The sequence below is a fragment of the Chiloscyllium punctatum genome, chromosome 12 (assembly GCF_047496795.1).
Source record: "Chiloscyllium punctatum isolate Juve2018m chromosome 12, sChiPun1.3, whole genome shotgun sequence".
NCBI classification, from domain to species: domain Eukaryota; kingdom Metazoa; phylum Chordata; class Chondrichthyes; order Orectolobiformes; family Hemiscylliidae; genus Chiloscyllium; species Chiloscyllium punctatum.
In genome coordinates, this window is record NC_092750.1 from 49,571,861 (window position 1) to 49,590,862 (window position 19,002).

The window sequence follows — 19,002 nt, forward strand, 5'->3', positions numbered from 1 at the left end:
GTAAATATAACAGAATTAAAAGTAGAAACAGAATGTCTTACCAAACATTGAGAAAAGTGATTGAAAAAGTGAAAACATATGACAAAGAAAGATTACATAGAGAGCTCGTAAAGTACATCACTCTGAGAGAGAATATGCTTATAAATATAAAAATGGTTATGAAGGCTACAACATATTGTTATTAGAGAACCTGAGTTCTAAAGTTAAGGTAAATATGTTTTTGGTTTCAAAAGTCTGGGAAGATGACCTTTTTTAAAGGGGTCAAAAACTCACTTTTTAGCAGTAAGTCAAATTGCTTTGCCAAGAAATCATCTGACTTAAGCCAAATAAATAGGCAAGCTACCTGTTGAGATAATGGTTCAAGTGCTTACCAAATTAAGATTAAGGCCAGCAACAGGTTTGAAAAAAAGGTTCATATTCGCAGATGTGCTACTTAACCGCCTAAAAGTAGTCAATGTAGCTGGGAAAATTCCTTTCTATTTTTTCGAGGTCAATAAGGAAAATCAGTGAGTTAGCTTCTCAAGGAAAAAACAGCAATGAAGTGAGTCACATTTAATTAATGTGCAAAATTACACTGAAAGAACATCATTCATACTCTGGCCAATTGAGTACTAAAATTTAGAATGAAAATAGAAGTGATATTTTGTCAGGATTAAATGTCTGTTGAGGATATTGCTTGGGAAAGACTAAATCTTTTTTTACGCTTTTTGGGATAAGTTTTTCCTAAATTGTCTAGTTTCCTTTTTTTTGTAATAAACTTACATTATTTTGTTAGAAGTACACTGGCAGCCTCTTCTTAATATATACAATGACTGACTACCACCATAAACAAATAGCAAAGATAAAACTAATTTCACACTGGGATCTGATTTATCCGGTATTACCATTAACTGGGATCACAACAAGGTGCCACAAGAAAGGAAAGCTATGGGTTTGCAGGAGAAGAATACAGAAGAAAAATAAGAAAGACTGCCAGTCTAGACACTGGAACATCAATTGAGCAAATAAAAAATGTAGAGGCATGGTGGCTCAGTGGTTAGCACTGCTGCCTCACAAGATTCGATTCCATCCTCGAGCGACTGTCTGTGTGGAGTTTGCACTTTCTCCCTGTGTCTGCGTGGGTTTCCCCTGAGTGCTCTGGTTTTCTCCCACAGTCTAAAGATGCACAGTCCAGGTGAACTGACCATACTAAATTGCCCATAGTGTTAGGTGTATTCGTCAGAGGGGAATGGATCTGGGTGGGTTACTCTTCGGAGGCTCGGTGTGAACATGTTGGGATGAAGGGCCTGTTTCCACACTGTAGGGAAACTAATGTACTCCTAACTGTGTTATCACTAATTTCCCAACCTCATCTATCTATAAAAAAAAGCAAGGTTCAGTAGCTCAGTGATTGCAATTCTATATTTAGTTGGATTTGATCTGGGGTAACTGACATTCTTAAATGGCTAAGATACTTACCTGAACGGTAAATGAATGCCATCAGCTGTTCATCAAACTTATGTTTGCCCACATGACTTTCAATAGGGTTTTAAAATTGATCTTGCTATAATTAGCAAGCCATTTCAAGCAAACTGGAACCTATGTAATCAGGGAAACAAACTGTGTATCTCCTTAACCAATCACACTAAGAGTTAGTAATAGTATCCAGTGCCTTCTGTAGAGCGTAAGATGCCAAATTGAGTATATAATTTGAAATAGAGATGGAAAGAAGAGAGTGGGAGGAACAGAAATCTGCAACAAAAATTAAAATCTGAAAGAATGAGTTGCCACAATTGTAAAAGTGAGTTTTCAGTTCAGAAAGTTGTTTGGCAGCAATCAAAGTCCACCTTATCGTTAAAAATGCTCTTACACTGGTATTTCTGATGAAATCTAGCACAAGTACTGCAGCTTCACGCCATTTCACCTGTTTCAATGTGGATTATCTGAGCAAGATATCATGATAGTGAAACGTCCAGAAGATGAGAATAATGTGGACAGTAACCTTCTGATTTTTGTGCTTACACGCATAAGTTTGGACACCAGTATGTTTTATTAATACTGAACACCATTAGCAAAATCCAGGCCAATGTTTATATAGAAATATTAAAAACATGTTCAGCACACTTGAAAGGATGTAGTGGGTTCTAGGTCATCAATGCAAGACGGCCATACATTAGTTGATTTTCTTCACATATGAAATGGCATTAAGTAGTCCTTCATGTATAATTGTGACATTTTGAATTTACCTATGATTTTTAGTTCCTGGTTCTTAGTTCTTAGGTAACTTGTAATCACGGAGGTTCCACTGGATGGATTTTTCTACCATCTGTCCTCCAGAATTTGTAGCAATCATGGGAAAAGGAATATTCAAATATTCAATTTACAGAGCAAGTTCTGTATCATGAATAAGGTGCAATTACAGTACGTAGAAGTATGATCTCTGAGATTTATCTAAGCAAAAATCAATGTATCACTTCAAAGAAACTCTAATGCAGGACTTCTCTTTCTAAAGTATTCAAATACTGCTTTGTTGACCCTCTCATAAAAAGAGGTGATACTTGTATTCACAGAATACCTTTGTTGTATTGTCCCAAGTTAAACTGTATACTATCAGACTGCATTGTATTTGCTTATCAAAGCTGAAGTTAACTCTCTTTCAAAGCAACACAATTGTTCCACTATGTTTAGGTGCAGTGGCCAAACAAAGGGAAATATAAACCATGCTTTCTAACAGCTTCCAGCAAAATAAATTGTTAAAAAATGTGCAGCTGAACCAACCAAATAAAGGCTACCAACATTATAGCAGAAAACTCCTTTTTGTCGAACAGAGAGAGAGAATTTTAAAGACTGATATTTGAAATACAAATCAGGATGCTTACTAACTGAATAAGGTATGAGCCTATGAAAATGAATACTCATGCAACTAGAAAATAATGATAGCCTTTTCAGGTTCTGTTTTTGCATCAATTTGTCTGTATTAATTATATAATATTGTAAACAGGATCCTTGTAAAGACTATGTGCAAACTCTTTAAATCAGATAAAGACAATCAGTGTGTTGCAGAATTTGTAAGTAACTGAGCTCTCATTTACACTATGACAGTAAAATTGGTTTCGGATTCACAGCTGTTTTAAATCGAAAGCACCATTTATATTTCAGCATCAAATTCACATTTGTTTTAAATTTGCAGCTGAATCTAGAAATATGGTCAGACAATGGTGCTCAGCTATTTCCAGTGATTCTATTTTGGAGTAAAAACTCCCACCTCTTGACCTCAGAACTGACCTGGACTGTGAACAGGGTTTCAACATCAGGTTGGTCTAAGTGGCTAATTCAAATCTCCTATAGGAAAATATACCTCAGCACATGCACTGTCTGTGCAATTAGATATCACCCAACATTGCTCAGAGGAATGCAAGCAGTTCATTCAAATACGAATATATAAAAATTCCCTGAAAATTATTCCATAGAGGTCAGTATCCTGTCACCAAGTCATCTTTTATTTATACATTGACAGTCCTTTACACGATCCAGCTTCCTCAGAGCCCAGCTCTCAGAGTGAACAGATCCTCTGACACTCAGAAATGTTTTTATTTAGAAATCTTTATTTATATTCCACCACCAAGGAGAAAGGAAACACCTGAGTGGCCAGTGACAAGCAGTGCCTTTCTCAAAGGGCAATGCAATGACTGATCAAAAAAGGAGGGGAGGGGAGGGCAGGGACAAAATCAAAATAAAATCAGAGGGGTAATGAAATAACCCGCGGTGCCCACCTCTTCCTGACAACCTGGAGGCTGTTCGTAGACACCGTGTGCTCCCTCTCCTGGGACACCTGGGCCTAGACACTCCTGTCTATATTTGTCAGCCAAGGATCCCTGATTGATCCAGGTTAACAAGACCAATCAGGACTAACTCTATTCTATGAGGTCCATATGACTGACCATGTAACAATCACTCCTGTTCTGAGTCTGAGGACATAATGGCCCTTCTTCTGTTGCAACTCTTCCTGGGGCAATTTAGCACCAGATGAGCTTCCTCCAATTCTGTTACTGATACGGGCAATGTGTAACACACAGTAGCTCACCACTTGCACTCAGAACGTCTTGGAAGAGATTCATTCTCTTCTTCAGGCAGCAAAGGCATCAAGACAGTGATATCCACCAAGACCATCTCAGATTCCAAGGTAAATTGAATGCTGAATGGAGGGGGAGAACCCATGGGTTCTGGAACATTGGGAAAGGTAATCAAAGAGCTGGCACATTTTGGACCCACAACGTTTGCAAGTTTGCAGCTTTCTTATGGTCCTCATGCTTCTTCAGGACCGTTTTGCGTACCCACACTCTATGGCCATGCTTTGTCCTCATGCAGGGCCATTCCCACACTTCTTGCACCAAACTCCATCCTGTAAAGTAAACTCTTTCTCTCTCACTTAGCAGAGTCTTGAGTCTGGCATTTGCATTCCTGATGCTGTTTCACCCTCCCTTCTCGGGTCCAGGAAGATCAGATTTAACCTGGTGCAGTCTTCTCTCCAGTAGCAACTCTGCCTGGAGATATGACTGTAGTTGCATGAATGGTGGTCCTATAATCAAATAGGAACTTGGGACAGTTTGGTATTGTGTGAAGCTGTAGACTGTTTCTTTAAGCCTGCCTTCAAAGTTTGGACTGCTCTTTCTGCCAGCCCATTGAATGATGGATGGTATGGAACTGACCTTGTATGACCTCGACTTTAGGAAATACTCAAGGTCCCTGCTGGTAAACAATGGCCCATTATCTGTGACTAACACTTCGGGGAGTCTGTGTATTGCAGAAGATGTGCTCACTTTTTCTATCATCGACCTGTGTTTGACGAATGAACTCTATGCATGACGAGCCATTTTCAGTGGGCTTCCACAATGACTAAGAACATTGAGCCCTTTAAAGGACCTGCATAGTTGATGTGTAACCGAGTCCAGAGTTTACTCGGCCGTTCCCATGAATACGAGGGAGCTGCTGGTGGTAATTTCTGTTCTTGTTGGCACACTGGGCACTGTCCTACCAAAGCACTTTATGCTGCACCCAATCCTAGCCAACAGAGAGAACTTCTCACCAACATCTTCATCTGATGTGATCTGGTCTCTGTGAGTCCAAACATACTTAATTCTGATTGTTGAGCCCTTTGGTTTCCCTCATCACCACCAGCTGTTTCAGTTTTGCCAGGACTGGAACTTTCTGCATCCAAAGTCTGATATTGTCAGCTGGGGCTGGAAGTGTATCCAGAAAATTTAAAACCACCAGTACTACCGGTTGTGTATCTGCCAATGGGAGGCAGCTCAATACATTTGCATTTGTTACTAGGCCTATCGGGACAGTGAAGGACTTTTGCCCAAAACATTGATTTTCCTGCTCCTTGGATGCTGCCTGACCTGCTGTGCTTTTCCAGCACCACTCTGATCTAAACTATCGGACAGTGTTCCAACTTGTAATTCAGTGAACTCCATATTCAAGCTTACCACTGAAGCTATGGGTGGCACTGCCTTGTACGCTTTAAGTAGACCTAGAAGGGGTTTGTGGTCAGTTATTATTACAAATTTACATCCTGACTCCAAATATGACCAACTGACCTTCCTTCTCTACCTCAGCGTATTTACAATCTGCATTAGCCAAAGTCCAGGATGCTACTGGGCTTTCCTCTCTGTTGAGCCAGTTATGATCAAATACGATCCCAATGCCTTACGGGGAGGTATTGTATGTCCATATCAGTTCTTGTTTGGGATTACAGTATATCAACATCTTAGAGGATGATAGCTGTTTCTTCACTTCCCTGAAAGTATGGCTTGGCTACCTGAATATTTCCAAGTCTGCTCCTTGAAAGTAGAGTCGCAGGTGGATAGTATAGTGAAGAAGGCTTTTGGTATACTTATTGGTTAGAGTATTGAGTGTTGGAGTTGGGAGGTCATGTTGTGGCTGTACAGGACATTGGTTAGGCCACTGTTGGAATATCGTGCGCAATTCTGGTCTCCTTCCTATCGGAAAGTTGTTGTGAAATTTGAAAAGGTTCAGAAAAGATTTACAAGGATGTTGCCAGGGTTGGAGGGTTTGAGCTATAGCGAGAGGCTGACCAGGCTGGGGCTGTTTTCCTGGAGCAACAGAGGCTGAAGGGTGACCTTATAGAGGTTTAGAAAATTATGCAGGACATGGAGAGGGGGAGTCCAGAACTAGAGGACATAGGTTTAGAGTGAGGGGGAGAAAGATATAAAAGAGACCTAAGGGGCAACCTTTTCACGCAGAGGGTGGTGTGTATATGGAACGAGCTGCCAGAGGAAGTGGTGGAGGGTGGTACAATTGCAACATTTCAAAAACATCTGGATGGGTCTATGAATAGGAAAGGTTTAGAGGGATATGGGCCAGGTGCTGGCAAATGGGACTACATAAGGTTGGAACACCTGGTCAGCATGGATGAGTTGGACTAAAGAGTCTGTTTCCATGCTGTACATCTCTATGACTCTCTGACCCTTTTTAAGAGTTGATTCAACATGCCAAGCTGGAGGCCAGGTTATGTATGAACTTTGCGCAATAATTCACTAGCCCATGGAAAGACCTAAGCTCCAGTACAAATGTGGGAGCCAGGGCACCTTTGATTGCCCTCAGTTTATCTTCCAATGGGAGTAATGTGACCTTGTCAACTCTGTAGCCCAAGTAGGTCATTTGGGGTGTGTGGAACACACGCTCCTCTGAGGCACACACTTGCCTGGGAGATGCATCTAATCATTATGTCCAAATTCTGTAAGTGCTCCTTATTGGTCTTCCCTGCTATTAACATGTCCTCCTTGGGTAGACTTTGTGAAATGTTCTCCATCGTCCTCTGAAACATTGCACAGGCTAATGATACCCCCAAATAGCAGTTTTGGCACAAACCCTTATGTTGATTAATTGTAGCAAGCTTTGGGGAAATCCTCATCTAACCGCAATTGCAAGCACGCATGCCTCAAGTGCTGCCCATTCCACAAACTGGACTGGTTTGATGATACCTTCATTTTCCAGCCTTCTGATTTCTGCCTGTTTTTGCCTGTCAGGCAAATGATACTGGGCAGGCCTTGCAGAATCATTGGATTGCTTCCCAGCCAACATGCAAGATGGCCTTGGCTCCCTTCATTTCCCGAGACTTTCCTACAAGACTTCCGGGTATTTAATTAGGACTTCAGTCAGGCAGCCATCAGGATTGTTAAGCCAATCTAGGTGAATCTTTCTTAACCAATTTTGCCTCATCAAGCTTGGGCCCGAGCCATTTACTACAATCAGTTGTAATTGAACCATGTGCGTCTCATAAGAGACCAGAATTGAAGTTGTACTCTTAATCTGTTCCCCATACAGGTTCTCAGTCAAGCCATGGTCGTGCCTCAACTTAAGGATTGGAGCCCAAAGCAAATTTTGTTAAAGACTGGTTCTGCGTTCACTGAAATGACTGCACCAGCATCGACCTCAAATAGAACCAAGTGACCACTTAACCAGACATTTATTTGGATTGGGGTCTGGTTTGGATATTGCTCAGCAATTTAACTGTTCTGAGACAGATGAAGGTGTATTTTCCAGGGCGTGCACTCTCCTTGATACCTGCCTATGAGTTCTTTTACTCAATTAAGGTCTAGTGGGACTCGTTTGCTGTCCGCATACTGGCAGCAACCACAATGGCTTGCCAACAGGATCCTGCAGAAAATTTTGAACTGCTTGGCCAAAGTTTGGTTTTGTTTTGGGGTTTTGCTGTGGGCTGACCTGGTGTCCCTCTGTTCAGGTTATGACCCGAGTGAGGCTATACAATTGATTTCACTCAAGTGGTGTTCCCCAAGTTCAGTCGGATTGGCAAGAGTGTCTACTTCCACATGCTCCACTTGTTGCATTTTCCAATGATAAAGCCAGTTGTGATGCCTGTTTGAAGTTCAGTCGGACTTCAGCTAGTAAGCGCTTTTGCATGGTTATATCATTAATCGCAAATACCAAATGGTCTCTCAGCATCTCATTAAGGGTTATGCCAATGTCACAGTCATCTTAACCAAGTAAAAAATTCCAATACAGCTCCCCAAGTTTCGTGAATTATCGAGTTAAACCGATCGTATCTTAGTATCAGAGGAGGCTTGGGACTGGAATATTCCTTAACTAAATCTGTCAACTCTTGATAGGTTTTATTATCTGGTGCCTCAGGGAAAGTTAGGTTACTTATAACTGAAAAAGCTGCGGGTCCCCAAGCTGTCAAGAGAATTACTCACTGCATTTCATCTGCACCAATGTCATTTGCCCGGAAAAAATAACGCATTCTTTCCACTTGCTGCGCCCAGTCTTCAACAGCAGAATCAAACGAGTCAAGCCTTCCAAACAATGCCATGATGCCAGAAATTTACTCCAAATCAAGGAAAACTGTTGCAAGTGAATTTCATCAGGAATGTGCTTTTCTCTCATCATCACTGAAATAACTTCATAGAGGCAGATATCCCATCACCAAGTTGCCCTTTATTTTCACATGGAAAGCTCCTGACACTGATCCAGCTTAGTTGGAGCCAACTCATGGAATGAACAGAACCTCTGACTCTTTTTTTCTGTCAGCCAGGGCTCCCTGATTGGACCAGGTTAACAGCCCCAATCAGGAAACTCATCTTCTACGAGGTCCACCTGGCTAACCTCATAACAATCACTACACCACCCCACTCCCCCCCCCACATAATGAATAGCCTTCATTGTAATCCATTCCTCAACTTTAAGAAAAAGTTTTAAAAAAGGGTTTCTACCTTTTGCAAAGGTAAACTAACTGGTTCACAAAATCTCTAACTTTTTTAAAAATTGGCCATATAAGCAATGATGCAGATCTTTAGATCTCTTGGAAGTCCTGACCATTGGCGCCATGGGATAACTCATGCTAAAAACTGAAACACATTTTCATTTCACCACGTACACCCCTCACCCAACTACCAAATCTATCCAAATAAAGAACTGTGGATGCTGTGAATCAGAAATAAAAATGGGAGTTGCTGGTAAAGCTCAGCATCTGGGAAGAGAAATCAGAGCTAGCGTTTAGGGTCCAGTGGCACTCCCTCAGAATTGATGTTCCTCTGAACAGTTCTGAGGAAAGGTTACCAGACCTGAAATGTTACCATTGATTTCTCTTCACAGATGCTGCCAGGCCTACTGAGCTTTTCCAGCAACTTCTGTTTTTGCACCAAATCTATCTACCAATTGCCAAGCAATGTTGTGTGAACTGGATAGGTGTTAATAAACTCACTGCTATTTTGAATAGAAAGAACTTCCAAGTACTAGCAGAATGGATTTGGATCAGGTCAACACAACCAAATTGAATTTAGTACCCCTGTGTGAAAGAAAATGCTGGTTCACAAAGCAAGAAATTCTCTACCATTTAGCAGCTCCCAAGCAGCTGCATACACTTCTTTTCTTCGGCCCTGTAAGAATACATCAGGGTAAACCAGCATGTACAACACCAGTATTATACTGTTCTACACAAAACTGTTCTATTAATACTGTTATATTAATTCTATTATACTGTTCTATTAATAAAAGTACTGTACCAGCTCAAGTACACTTCAGATCCATCAGACGTGTACTTTACCAACATTTGAATATAGTCTACTCAGCGCTATTTGTCAACAAATGCTAGCAATTGCAAAATACCTGTGTTTATTTTACATAGAACACTGATATGAGCAAGGTGCCATATACAAAAGCATTGCAGAACAAATCCACGTCTACTTTCAGCAAGAAGCTGAAATAAAAATAGTATGATCATACCTCTTAAATGTTCCTGTACCTTTGCAAAAAGAGGTATACATAACTGTCTTATGAGACTGGCTGCTTGATGCCATGACTATGAGAGGATTTGGCAATACCGTCTACATCACTAAGATCTTCTGTATCTGAACCAGAATGAAGCCCCTTCTCTGTGGCCCTCTTGTGGCAGTTTTCACAGGCAGTACCATGATTACATTCCAAATAAATCTAGGGTCTTCTTGCACTAGTTTCTGGTCTATATTCATTCCCACTGCTCACTTTAATAATTCTAATGAAATCAGGTTAAATCTATTCAGAGTATTCTTTCTTGTGACAGGATTTTATGAGCACTATCTCCACAATCCCAAAGCATATATTCCCTCCCATATCATCGACATTTCTCAGCTTTCTAAAGCATCTTAAATTCAACTGCCAAGACTAAAAGAAGATTTCCACAGAAACAGTAACAATATTAGGCATACACTCAAAAGATGTGAATATATTTATGGATACAAATGCTAAAGAAATCTAGGTAGAAAATACAACCCTTTAAACTCCTCCACTAAATAAAAATGGTAGCAATTTTCTGATCTTTCAAGGTCTTTATAGTCACTATCAATTAAATCCCTTTTGAATTATATGTTGATCAGGCATTCTGAACTGAATCAAACATGGTTACTATTTCCAGAGTGCCTACTGAAACATTAACCAAACCATATTACTAGTCAAATAAAGTGAGGTGAAATAAGGTACATATGTGGGACAAAACAATTTTCCATATACAAAGTATCAGAATACTGTACAACATACCCTTGTCAAAATGGCTATCAGGATCAACGTCCTTTGACAAAATTTAAGCTTCACTGTGGCAGCGCCAGGAAGTATCAATCTTCTTTCATGATAATAGTGAAATGAAAGGCTAGATTGTATGCTTCCCCAAAAACCGATGTGATGGGGTTACATCATATCCAGTATGGGTCGTCCCTTCACTTTCTCATATAGCCCTACATTTTCTGAGATTTTACAGAGATGGGGCTGGGTGCTGAACAACGTGCCCACCCTTGAACCTATTAATTGACTAATGACAAATTAAGGGCCATATTCCATCACCACCAGCATTTTATCTGGCAGCTTCAGCTGTGTAGTCTGGTATAGACAAGTGGAGGGATGAGGCCCCTTTGTAAGCTTCCAGACCATCAAGGATACCGGCACACAAAAATGTCATTCCACCTCTTTAACTCTCTTGAACCTAAATCCTTCCCTGAGAACCCTGACACCAAATCTACACAGGTTCCTCCTTGTCCAGAGACCCAGGTAATTCTCTGGGGATGTGAGTTCAAACCCCATGATGGCAGGTGGTGGAATTTGAATCTAATTTAAAAATCTGGAATTAAGAGTCTAATGATGATCATGAAACCATTGTTGATAGTTGGAAAGACCCATCTGGGTCATTGACATCCTTTAGGGAAGGAAACCATTGTCCTTACTTGGTCTGGCCATACATTATGACTCCAGAGCCACCACAATGTGGTCAACTCTTTGCTGCTCTCTGGGAAATTAGGGATGGGCCATAAGTACTGGCCGAGCCAATAACATCTCATCCTGTGAATGACTAAAATAAAAGTTCCACCACTGGAGTTGGTCAGCTACAGATCCGCCAGCCAATCTGACTGGTCCCAGTGTTGACTTTCTGCAGGCAGCCATTAGGATTTTGTGTGGGGTGGGGAGAGGAGCACGTGGGGAAGATGGGAAGCCTAACAAAATCCAGCTCTATCCATGTGCGTACATATATATATCCCATACAACAGTGTGGAGGATGAATGAAGAATTTCAATTAATTAATTTGTGTCATCATGCAGATTCATATACTCAAGATATTTCTCTCAAAATTCTGATGATCCATGGCCTTGCTTTGTTCACAAGTTCAAATAAGGAACATTCTTTAACCCAGAAGATCTCATCCACCCAAGAAAAAAAAACATCCTGTCCCCTGCAAAAGTAATTCTGAACATTTTCACTGCCCCCGCCATACCTTCAAGCTCACTTCATCTGCTGATCACTCTGTGTGAAGGGCTTCCTGACACGAGAAATAAAATTTAGCCTTTTACTTTCTTGAATCTGCGAAGTCTTGCTTCAGTCTTGTGAGTTAGTATGAAGCAAAATTGCGCTGCTTACAATGTTAAAACTGTTGCAACTTCTTTTCTGATGATTTAATGTCCATTGAAAACTTCTCTGACAGGGAAAAAAACTGGCTTTTTCCTTTCAAAAGGTATACAATATGTGACTGTAAACTTAGAAAGACTGGCAAAAAAAAACTGACTGATTATGACTGCTATGCCTTGTCTTCACTTAGAAAGACCCCATTTAACACTGCAGCACTTTGAAAGAAAAAAGTTTCTTTCTTTAAAAAGAATCTCTAAGTACTTTTGACTAAAATAAAAGTGATGAGTAGAAATTGGACTAATGATGGTAACAATCTGGAATTCACAGCACACCATAAATTCACAGTTCACAGCCTGATATCGATTTCTTGTTATTTCCAAAAGGGGCAGCAATCACTGCTTTTCGATGACAAAGTAACATTTTTTTTAAAAAGTATTTTTTGAACAATTCAGATTCTGTTTTTATGCTACACATTAATCAAAGCTATACCCTGTTGTCTTTGCACAGCGAATCAAACCTGCCCCTGGCAAAGAATGAGGAAAAGTCAACAGGAATTAAGTTTCAGTGCAACTGTTTACTCAACTGTGGCCTGCAGTTATTGAAATTTTATCCATGGTTTTGTGTGACTACAGCTGTAATAAATTCAGCATGACTGCAATTCTCTAAGTTATGGCACATTTATTTCAAGCAACAACCTGCACATCTATGTTGACTGAGGCAAACTGAAAAGTGGATCAACAAGAAAAGCCACAGCATTAACTTTACCTGTTGTTGCTGGAGATGAACCAATTCAGCAGCAGTCACTTCAATCGAGGATGAGTCGCCGTTTGATCTCCCTTCCCTTGTGCTACTGTCTGGATAGTGATTACCACTGTTAACTTCGTTCTGATTGGCTGAACCGTTGCTTGCTGCCTCAATCCCAGATTCTTGCATCATGACTCAAAAACCTGAAAAATAATTCAGAACAACAGCTGTTAACACAGTAATCTGAGATTTCATCTTCAGATCCTGAGTTGCCAAAACCGTGAAAAGATAGTGACTGAAAGCCATTCCTTTCTTTTAAATTGCTGTATACAGATTTTACAGTTACTCGATTACTAACACAAAAAAAAATCTATTTTAGAAAGTCACACTGGATGGATTTTAGAAATTTTAGATAATTAATGCTACACACCATTATTTTCTATTCATTGGATCATACTATTTTTTGTGAGAATTAATTTCACAGGTGGCGTTAAAACAATCATAAAATTAAATGAATAAGATTTCTACGGGTTTAATTTAGCTTTATTTTGTGTCAGTGCTATACAACGTAATTAAAATTCAACAATACAGGAAAAAAGTCAATTAGGTTCATTTCCCTTTAGTAACTAACGCGAACAAAAAAAGGCAGAAACCTATTTCATCCTTGCGCTGACCTTTTTTGCTCAAATTAGTGAGGGAGGGAAAAATGTCCCAGTGAACAATCATGTGACGTTAACATAAAATCCAGCATTATACTGGTAATCTGGTAAAGTTAATTTGGCTTGGAAGCTGTAGTTGTCATATCCAAGACTTGCCACGTGATTGTACTCCTGTTGCATTATACTATTGCATTTTTTAAGATATGTAATTTTGTCCGTGGGCTGGTTCAATACAGTTCTGATGTAACCCCTCCCTTCCCAAGTTTGCACCTTTCTGATGTGCTTCTAGGCTGGCACATGTAGAATGACCATGTGGACAAAGTGCAGTGGGTCAGGTGGTGTCTATGGAAATATATATTTCAAGAAATAGTATCTTCAAGTGATAAAGGAAAATAGGTGAAAGTGCAAAATGTATCTTCAGTGTGAAAATAGCAAGTTACCAATAGCTACAGTGGTCTGACTCTTAAGTATCCTTCTGCTTAGCTGCTAATCACATACTTGTTAAACAGCAATATGAAGAGCTTTCTTTGCTGACAATTATTTTATAACTTTTTGGAGATTTGGAGGATAGGTGCTGCAGTTTTAACAAAACAAAGAACTGCAGATCCTGAAGGTCTGAAGCAAACACAAAAATTGCTGTCGAAACTCAGCGAGTCTGCAATACCTACAGGGATACAGCAGAGTTAACATTTCTAGTCCGGTAACTCTTTATCAGAAGCTGATGAACAGTCACCAGCTCTGCTTTCTCCCCACAAATGATGCCAGACCAGCTGAGTTTTGACAGTGCTTTCGAATTTTGCTGCAGCTTTAAATCCAGTTATATCCAATTTTAGAATCACTGTTAAGAAAAACTAGCTTTTTGCTGGATCAGTACATCTGTATTTTGAAGTACTACAGATAATTGACTGGGTATGGAAAACATGCCGGAGGTTACGTGGGTTTAATTTTTCTGATAGTTAAGAAATAAAACCTAATCAGTCTGACAAAAGAAGTACCACCTCCTTAACTTTAGTTTGCCTTTGGCAGTTGGCAGGCTTTTAATTCATTTCACACCTTGATAGTGATGTACTTGTGTGATCAAACCCAACAATAACTCTGCTTTGATGAGTTAACCTTTTTTTGGGAAAGTTGCTCTGCTCACAAGAAGAGAGACTTTATTCCAGGACAGTTAATGAAGGCTGACCAAGTCAGGCTGAAATAAATTAACTTAACTGATCAATTATTTATATGAAGCAGAAAAAATGCCCTTAAAACACTCTGCCTAATCATCAAAGGAAGTGAAAATTGAACTAAACACAGATTTATAATATCACATGCTTACTCCTGTGGGAAGCTCAGTCACTGGAACCAGAATGGGACTAATAAAAGCCGACTGACAAAGATTCTAAATTAAAACAATTTCAAATGCTGTGTGACAGAACATGCTAAATAGTAAAGAGTGTTTCTAAATCTGTAAACGAGAAACAAAATTATCCAAATATAATGTGGTTGTAATGCAGCCTAAAAATACTATGTATCATTGTACTGATATTATACATGCACTGCCGCCCCATAATGAATTTTCACAATTATAAAAGAGGAGTAAATTTACGAATGCACAGCAGCTAAAAAGTAATCAAGAGAATGAGCCTAAAGGCTATTTCAATGTATGCAAAACTACTGACCCACAATAAACTGAAGGTAGCCCACAATGAATGCAGAATAATGCCCAAATGCTAAGTACCTATTCTGATGAGGAACAGCTAAAATTAACACTCAATTAATTTTTGAATCGACAAACAAATGAAACTCATAAATCTACCTTCTCATTAATTTTACTGTAGTGTAATACCATGCTGCAATATCGAGAAGAAACCTTAAGTGTTATCCATCATGAATATCAAAAAAGGGTAGCACTAAAACAGCATAAATTATGTATATTACCTGTTGGTAAAAATGATAAATGTTTTATCATTTCCAATGCATAATGCGAGTTTCAGCATTATTGAAGATAAAAATATGTGATTTTCTTTGAATACTCATCTAGAGCAAAAGTGCATTAATTAATAGGGGGAAAGGGCTTGCTTCACAAACACATATGATTCGTCAAGGTCACAATGTCTGTTTTTTTTCCTCATCTTTGAACTGTCGTAGCATTCTGTTGCCAATTTAACAGGTTCTGTCAGGTTTAAATGCACAACAAATATCCTGAAACAACAACAACAACACTCAGTACAATAACATAAAGAGTCCTTGTGGAGGTTTCTAACTTGTTTACCAAACACCACGAGGAACAAACTAAGCAAACAGTCACCTGCAACTGCCTCTTTCACTTAAAGCACAATACTACACCATTTCTGACAAAGCCCTGTTAAGTCAGCATTTGTTGAACAAAGCACTTTCTGTCCATCTCATGTACCCAATGTGCCTCTGCTCCTCTTGTTTAGCTATGTCTCTTTTTGTTAGCTGGTAGATTGGGGGTTGGGGAAGGAAAAGAAAGCAAACAATTGCATAGATACCATTCCACTCTAAGGAAATCTAGTGGAGAACTAAACAGTTTGCTTATCTGCTAGCCCCTTCACTCAAGTCTCCGATAAAAAAAGCAAACCCAAGTCTGCTTGAGTTGCATTCCACAGACAAGCTCCCTTCTGCTTTATCAAAACACCACATTAAGTTTTGTTCAACCATACAGAATAAACTGCTGCTCACACCCGTAAACAGAGGTATATTTGTTTAATAACTGATTGCTGCCATAGCTACAGTAAACAACCTGCCTGCATTTGTGTTCATGAACAAACACATCATCTTGCAAGACCAATTTAACATTAACCAGGTGAAATAATCGAGAGATTTTGTAGGTGACACTCAACCAAGACAATGTAAACACATTGAGAAGGAGAAAGGGGCCATTCTTAGGGAATCAAGGTCGAGGCAATGCATTGTGGCTTGAGTAAACAGTGGGAAGAACTTAAGGCAAACAACTAGTCAAGTCTTCTTTCATCCACTGACATTTATACAAGTGGTGATTTTTGTATATTAACATATATCAGCTGCTGCCCACCATGAAACCAGTCAAGTGAAAGACCAGACAAACTTATTTACACAAGATTCTATTTACTCACAAGGAAGAATCATTCGTATGAACAACTTAGCTTTACCAACCCATTGCTAACCCCAGAAACATGATCTATTTCTTTACTTCAGATGTACTGTTTCTTAAAATAAATCTTCCACTGTTCCTTTGTTCTAATTCACATGTACTTTCTGCAGCCTTAATATGGATGCCACAGCTAGGGCGCATGACAGATTACACATTTTTTTTTAAATATGGAATTTTCATTTTAAGTTGTCTGACACAAATATGATTTAAGTGTGCATTTAAACTGGCTTGAAATAAACACACTCACGGAGAGCAATGTGCTTCAGGCAAAACTGAATCATTTCATCAAATGTCAACGTGTGGGAAAATGGTCTTACTGAAAATGTGTAGTTCAAACTATTATAGCAGTCTTGCAGTGTTGAGATATCACAAGGAGGCTGGATTTGAGGAAAACAAATTCAGTTTTTAACTGTACCAAAAGAGACCATTTTTGCTACAAGTCCTGCATTATGAACTGCAGTTCATAATTTGTTGGCAAACATAGAAAAATATATCATTAAGTTATTTCTGTTCTACTCATACCTCATCAAAGGATTGTTCTATTTGCAACTAATTTGAGCTGTAAAATGCAACTGTTCAGTTACCTTTTTGCAATTTGGCATACATGACCTTTTCTTGCGATATCGTAATAAGTCTTTGAGTGTTCTGATTGCCATCAATGTTTGAATGATTTCCATTCCTGCTGTGCTCAATGTTGCACAATATACATGTTTAAGTTTAGAGATACAGTAATTATACCACAAAACAAGACAAATTCCACCAACTATATTTCACACTATGCACATTGAGTTTAAAAAATGTTTAAAATGCTCTTTAATGTGAACTTTCTGGTAAACAAAATGCTTTGGTGAATGCATATCAAACGCAAAGGGTGGAATTTTCTCAATGCCTGAAATATATGGTCAGTGGTGAGCTAGCTGGGAAAATATGGCAAGATTGGCAAGTGGGATTCTCAACATTCAGGAAAAACAAATCCCATTTTCCACCTAAGCTTGAATGATGAGATAAGAATCTTGCAAGTGAGTGCCGATATGCATCGATATCTTTTTATTACCAATCATACCTCATTTATGTGCAATTTCTTATTCTCCCACACAGCAGAGAGAATCTAGCGAATTTTCAACATTAACAGAAAAGCAGGCACCTGGCGATTCCAGCTCACTGAATGATTCCCTGAGCCTCCACCTTGGCGGCCAGTCCTCAACATCTTCAACCACACTCCATGGGCAACTGCTTGCATCCTCTGCCTACAGAAGTTTGCATTAGACGTGCAGCAGCCTCACCATATTAGCATGGTATATATCTGAGTTACATATGATACAGTTCACCACTTCAATATGCATTCCGAACTTACCAACACATGGCAACACTGTTAATGCATCAGAGCAGGATGAATCTCAGGCCTCTTAGCACTGACTCATTCTGTTCCACTTAGACGGTCACAGCATCTCTGCCTTGTCTTGCTGTTGCGCATTGTTGCATCTTTCAGAACTTATAGCCTTGCAGTACTTCTGCCTGGCATTGCCTACCAGCAGAGACACAAAGACAGATTGCCTGTCACATCTGCCAGCAATGGTCAGTTGGGGGGGGGGGGGGGGTGGTGAGCACATATATCGTTGTGTAGCACAATGCTATATTAATGTCATACCCTCACATGCATGTGTTTCCACCAAATCTGCTTGTCAAAAGTCAACGGTCAACGGGGAGTAGGCCTCAATAAAAGCCAGTGAGACTGCTTTTTTAAGCTACTGTTGACACTAAATCAAGAACTTGCTGAATATCAGTCCTGGGACTTGGGCACAATCAATCGGCTGCTTGGGGCACACAGGGTCAGGGATTCTATATCATTACAGTCTGAGGATTGAGATATGGTCAGTCCTGCAGGTGCATTCTGGGGATGAGAAGTAAGTCAATTCAGGAGTTTCACAGAGATCAGACAGTGGTCTGGCCCCTCATCAATCAGATCCATCCTGGTCAGTCAGGGTGAGCTAAAGTGGGTCCTTGGGGAATGTCCACTGAAACTCAAGGGGAGTTATGAAGGGCCACTGCTGTGGAAAGGAAATTGGGAAAGTCAATTGTTGGTATTGGGACACAGAGAGGTTATTAATTTTTACACTGGGGTGGGGGGGGAGGAGCACTCAATACATAAGGATTGGATTCTGGATTAGTGGTGCTGTAAAAGCACAGCATCTAAGGAGCTTCGAAATCGATGTTTTGGGCAAAAGCCCTTCATCAGGAATAAAGGCAGTGAGCCTGAAGCGTGGAGAGATAAGCTAGAGGAGGGTGGGAGTGGGGAGAAAGTAGCATAGAGTACAATGGGTGAGTGTCAGTAGTGCATTGGACACCAGGAGGATTGGGAGCATTGACAGATCCCAATACCCTGGTGTCCACGGTAGCGTGTGGGGTAGCACATCATGATGCTTCGAATAACTACATTCGAGACAGGGGCTCATGGGAGAAAAGCTGGATGAAAATTCAAATAATAGAGTGGGTTGGGAACATGAGAAAATTGAAACTGATAAGTTCAACGGGAGTGAGAGGAAGAAAGAAGCATTAAGATTTGTGAGATCA

The 19,002-nt window shown here is 39.8% G+C and overlaps 1 protein-coding gene across 19 annotated transcripts in view; it reads right to left on the reverse strand.

The window, feature by feature from the left end:
- Positions 1-19,002, reverse strand: part of foxp1b (forkhead box P1b) — a 478,263-nt gene that overhangs the window by 261,966 nt on the left and 197,295 nt on the right. For all 19 annotated transcript variants that reach the window (XR_011962055.1, XM_072582560.1, XM_072582559.1 and 16 more), the window contains one exon: positions 12,655-12,836. Coding sequence is in view for 18 of the 19 variants with exons in the window: in XM_072582560.1 (XP_072438661.1) it covers positions 12,655-12,825 (171 nt within the window). In the remaining variant the exon portion in view is untranslated. The remainder of the gene's footprint in view (positions 1-12,654; positions 12,837-19,002) is intronic.